This window comes from Papaver somniferum, chromosome 1 (assembly GCF_003573695.1).
Source record: "Papaver somniferum cultivar HN1 chromosome 1, ASM357369v1, whole genome shotgun sequence".
NCBI lineage: Eukaryota > Viridiplantae > Streptophyta > Magnoliopsida > Ranunculales > Papaveraceae > Papaver > Papaver somniferum.
This window is the reverse complement of record NC_039358.1, coordinates 8,881,705-8,887,577: the sequence shown is the minus strand read 5'-3', so window position 1 is coordinate 8,887,577 and position 5,873 is coordinate 8,881,705. Positions and strand designations below refer to the sequence as shown.

The following is a 5,873-nucleotide window of genomic DNA, read 5'->3' as shown; positions in this document are numbered from 1 at the left end:
GCTCATGGCCAGCTAGGTGCAGGACAAGTGAGTGTACACTGCAGTCCAGATACTCAAATGGTAATTTCGCTCATTCGGTGCTGGCACTCGAAACCTTCACGTTGCAGATTCAAAATGGTGGAGGTGATGATGATGAGCCGAGGGAAAAAAAGTTTCAAAATGTGCCTGTCGGTTGTTCTTACGCAGACGTTGGATTTCATGACATTGATGGATCACTAGCACTGAGCAGGGGCAAAAGGTCGTTCTATACATTTCTGAAAGAGAATTATTCTGTTAATAAATTCTCATATTGTCTTATAGATAGACGAGTGGGCCTAGATGGTGTTTCAGCTGATCTTATCTTCGGGGAAAGTGAAGTGTCCCGTGATTTTTTACACACCGATGATAGATGACTATTATCATCCCGGCCAAGACTATGGGGTGGTAGTGACGGGGATAGAGGTTCAGGGTCAAAAGCTTGCGGAGACGAGTTTCCCTATTAAAATGGTTATTGACTCAGGGGCGACCACAACTGATCTTCCGGATCCAATATACATTGCATTGGAAAAACTGTTCCTTGGTTATGCTAATGCAATGGGTTGGGGATCGCCCTATAGGATTCTTGGCAGGCGTCCATGTTACAAGGTAATCGAGGATGATATCGCCGACTCACCAACTGTTACTTTCACCTTCAACGGGAGTGACGCTAAAATGCTGTTATTGCCGTATAGCATATGGAGTTATGTCCCGGATGTCAAAGCAGTTTGTTTCGGGTTTGGTTCTGCATCAAAAAATGGTGGCGTGAACATCATAGGGAATATATTTCAGCAGCACACAAGGATCGTCATAGATCAAACCATGGGGAATCATCGTATCGGTTTTGATCCCTCTAGTTGCTGATCACAAACTGCTTGCTTCGATACAATAGGAACTGCTTGCTTTATATAGGAAAATAGTTAGTAGTAAGTACTTTGTGTTGTTACTGGCTTTTTAGGTCTTTGTCGTTTGCACAAGTGATGGAGAGGGCTTTCTCCCGTGCTGTAAAGCCCACCTAGTTTTTCCAATATAGTTTCCTTTTCCCCAAAAAGAACAAACTCTCACTGTTTTCACTCTGTCGTGCAAGATCAAGTTCTTACTAATATGGCTGACCACCGATTATGTCTCATCGTATAGATACAGGATTAACCCTGTCTATTACATGTAAGAGCTATATGTCCTCCTCTATAGATAATTATAAGATGAGACTACACTAATTTCCTTAAATATCAAGTACAGCAGCATTTCTTAGTATAGCAATGTATTACAATATGTAGCATCTTTATGTTTCTTTTGGCATGTAATGCCTTGGCCGTAAGGGTGTTTGCATCTGATGATGTACAATGAATACTAAAAGGATAATGAGAATACCCCTCTTCTCTTATGTCATTGATTGCGTAAACAACTTAATGTAATACTAAATTATCCAATTTAGTATGTAGGTAATAGTAGCTTTTTAAGGTTAAACGACACTGAGTTATCAATTCTTCCTAGTATAAAGAAGAATGGTTTTGTTGATATGGCGTCACCACAATGATCCTGATATTTTCTCTGATATAAGTAAGCCATGTGGAAGATACGATCGGTTGCTTTCCCGAATTTATGTCAAGAAGTTCTGATGTTTTTAATGGAAAGACACTAGGTTCTTACGTTAGTTCTAATCATGGAAAGACGCCACTCTTGGTCATTGTGTATAGAAAGATTACGGAAGGACACTCCTATTGGTCCATATTGTATAAAAATATTCCCTTGGTCATTATGTATAGAAAGATTACGAAAGAACACTCCTATTGGTCCATATTGTATAAAAAGATTCCATTCATGATAATCAAAGCAACAATCTAGATAATATTCCTCTACAGTTCGTTGGTGACAGAGTCATTAGAATCATTAGATATGTAATTATCTTCCTCAAATGCCTGCAATGGATAACATAACCAACAACAATCGAGGCGAGAGTCAAGAGGAACCTTGCAATGGTTATCATTTTATCTTCACTGAGTTATGAGATCTGCATTTTCAGAATCATTTCAGTAACCTGCTCCGTGAAAACTTGTCTAATTAACTGCAAATTACATCTACGGGGATTATGAAACATGAGATCTGAGATATACACCAGTCTAGCAGGTTCATTATAATCTTCTCTCGGCCTTGGTGGACTATCTAAACCTGTGATCCACTTTTCATACCATATAACCACTTTAGAACCAGTTCCACTTTTCATACCATATAACCACTTTAGAACCAGTTCCAATTCTCCATTGGTAGTACTTTTTCACTATTTCCAAACCTGTTTCTATGCCTTTCCAGACCCAAGAAGAACTGTTATGCGGTTGTTGCAGGTGAAGGAAGCTACAATGTGGAGAGTATTTTGCCTTCATGTTCACAACCCAATTCTTATCATTTTCTGTACAGAGTCGCCAAGCCAATTTAGCAAGTAAAGCTAAATTGTACTTTTGTAAATTATGAAAAACTAGACCACCACTGTCTTTAGAGGTACACATAGAATCCGAGGAAATGAATATAATTCCTTATTTTCTTTATGTCCCCACCAGAAACTTCTTTGTAGTGTATCAAGCTGATTTAATGTGTTTTTAGGAATTTTGAAGCTACTCATGTAGTGAGCTGGGATAGAGTTTAAAACTGATTTAACCATTGTAGTTCTTGCTGCTTGGTTAAGGGTTTTTGAGCTCCATCCCTGAAATCTATTTTTATAAGAATTCTTGATAGAACTGAATGACGAAGATTTAGATTTTCCAAGGAGAATTGGAATACCCAAATATTTGTCAGAGTTAAAGAGGTTCTTGACTACTAAACTTTTAATGACCTTGAGTTTATCTTCCTTTGATATGCCGAGGATTTAGAGTAGTTAATCATTTGGCCAGATAATTTGCCAAACTCCTCTAAAATGGTTGTGATATTATCGAGGCCTTGATTGGTAGCATGAAAGAAAAGAAGGCAATCATCGGCGAAAAGAAGGTTAGTTATTGGTGTGGAATTTTGATTAACACTGATTCCTTGAATGTGATTATGCATCTGAGCATTTTACAACATTCTTGAAAGGAATTCCATGGATAAAATGAAGAGGTATGGCGACAGGGGATCTCCCTGTCGTAAACCTCTTGTAGGAATGTATGACTTGCAAGGACTACTATCGAGTCTGATAGAAACCGAGACAATGCTAATACATTGTTGAATGATGCACCTCCATTCTTCATTGAAACCTAAATGCATGAGCATATTGTCTATAAATGACCATTCTATTCTGTCGAAAGCTTCGACATGTCTAACTTTAGTGCCACTAGTGGAGTTTTTCTCTTGGATTTCTTCATTGTATGGATTAATTCATGTGCTAGAACAATATTATCATTAATCTGTCTTTTTGGAACATAAGGCCTGAGAAGGAGAAATGATTTTATCAATTAGAACTTTCATTCTAAGAACAATTAATCAGTTTTGAGATTATCTTATAGGAGCAGTTAAATAATCCTATCGGCCTATAATCAGAAGGTGTTGCAGGGTGTTGATATTTAGGAATCAGGCAGGTGACAGTACTGTTAATTTGATCTGGCATTTTTTTATTGATGAAAAAATTTTGAACCATTGAAGTGATGTCGTCTCCTAGATCCCACTCAGATTGGCAGAATCCAGCGGGGTATCCTTCTGATCCCGGTGCACTCCAACTTAACAGGCTCAACAAAGTATTATGGATTTCTTCTTTATCCGGAATGGCCGGGAGTTTTTCATTGTCTTCTAAAGTAACTATATTTGGAACAATGTTAAAGAGAGATTCATGTAGAATGGGGTTTTTGGTTGTGGTTATAGTGGAAATAAGTTGGCTAGATCATCCTTATTATGATACCATTTTCCAGTAAAATCTCTTAAAGCAGTTATATTATTTACAGCTCTCCTTCTATTAGTTCTAGCATGGAAATATTTAGTGTTGTTGTCATCATCTCTGCTTCCAAAACTCGCCGCATGGATTCACGGTGGTGATGGTTCAGTAGCTGAGGACTATAAATTCATCAGAATTTGTAGGTTGCAGAGTTGACGGTGGTGGTGTTTTTACCTAACATTCACCATAATTTTACGGTTGCGGGCATAGTTGGTGGTGGTGTTATTCGAGGAGGTGCATTTACTACGGGTAATTTGGTCAGAGTCTCAATAATATAATGGACAGGTCCTAGTTGGTGAGTTAGACTCCGATTTTCGCTCTCTCATTATTTGCTCTCCCTCTAACAAAAATAAGGAAAATGTGAATAGCATAATCTATTCTATTCCTTTTATATCATCTTCCACTACTTGTATTCGTCCAAGTGTGTTTAGACCCTATGAAACCCATGTCAATCGAACCCATAGCATTACGACCCAATTATCTATGGAATTATTCTTAGAATGCTGACCTTTTTTGTTTAAATGGATATTGAGATCACAGCCCATGGCTGGTACACATTTTCACTCAGATCTTTCAAAAAATCCCATTGGTTTTTCCCTCAGATCATAAGCACAGGACAGTAAACATTCTTCTTTTGATCAGTCTGATTTTATTAGGATATGTATCACATTGTCAGCAGAAGACACAATTTAACATGGAAAACCATTTTTCCAAAGAAGAATTAAACCACCTGAGAGGCCTACTGAGTTGACTATCCAACTGTTAGGGTATTGAAATCTTTGTAACAGAAATTTTAGCCCTGTCTGAATCTTCTATTTTTGTTTTGGAAAGGAAAATTAAATGTGGGTCATGTTCCCTAATTATGTCTGCTAAGTAATCTCTAGTGTCTTTGGCTACAAAGCCTTGAACATTCCACCCAAGCAATTTCATATGTTATGATGATCAATTTTAATTGCAATAAAACTAACATGCAGGACATTGAAAAATTAGGAAGCAAAATTGAAACAGAGATGGGTATAGTTTTATAAGTTACCTGGTGATCAGCACTTGGAGCTTTTCCCCGGAGAGCGGTTCTGATCTGACACTGTTCCATGGTAAGACTGTTGAGAGTTAGGCGTCTGAGATTGATTATCCAAAATTACATGTGTATTTTCAGATGGAATCAGAGGGATGGTAACTTTACTGATTTGATTCAAAATGCTGAATGAGAGATTGAATGGGTTCCTTATAAGCTATGGCTTCATGTATCTTGTCTGGATCTTCATTATGAGCATTCAAATCATCAGCTGTGATATCAAATTCTCCCATTGCAAGATAGGCTCTAAGCAGATTCATGTGACTTCCTGACTCTCTATTTAGGGAATCATAGAGAGCCGAGTCTTGATTATTTGTTTGGAGACTATCAGAGCTATTTTGATTAATCTGATGATTAGGAACCAAACTCTTCCTAGACTCCCCCATTTCTAATCTAATCCTCTTACCACTTCTTTCAAAGCTGTTCTCTCTCTCCCTTCTACTATTAATAACTGTTATCATACCTTGGGCGTCATAATCAATGCTCGTGACTGGGACCATCGTGTTGTCTGCCGGATTGACCAACTCAGCTGAATGTTGTTGATGCTGATAACTGATAAGTTGATAACTGCGAGTGTTGAATTTGAGAAGCATTGTTGGAGTCCCCTGCTTGTGGTGTATTTGTTACATTTATGACATGCGGAACTATTGCATGTTGGTTCTCATTCTCTGTATGCACTTCTGGAACAACTTCAAGTTGTGTTTGATGCACAGGTTGTGGCTGCACAGCTGTGACTCGCATTCCACGATTATCCGGGTTGGACCATGACGGTGGGTAAATGACAGACAGGTAGCCTCTTTTTTGTTGGAGAAGAAAATTTGCAATCCTTTCACAGTCTTGCTCTTTGTGATCAATAGTATAACAATGACCACAAAGGTTGTTTCTCGT

The 5,873-nt window shown here is 38.1% G+C and overlaps 1 protein-coding gene across 1 annotated transcript; it reads left to right on the top strand.

Moving 5' to 3' along the window:
- Window positions 1–318: 318 nt before the first annotated feature.
- On the top strand, window positions 319–879 carry LOC113336701 (aspartyl protease family protein 2-like). The gene has a single exon (XM_026582672.1). The coding sequence runs from the start codon at window positions 319–321 to the stop codon at window positions 877–879; it is 561 nt and encodes a 186-aa protein (XP_026438457.1).
- Window positions 880–5,873: the final 4,994 nt, after the last annotated feature.

Bases quoted from the DNA above. Each gene is read 5' to 3' on its own strand.
- LOC113336701 (XM_026582672.1), top strand. From the start codon at position 319: ATGGTGTTTCAGCTGATCTTATCTTCGGGGAAAGTGAAGTGTCCCGTG.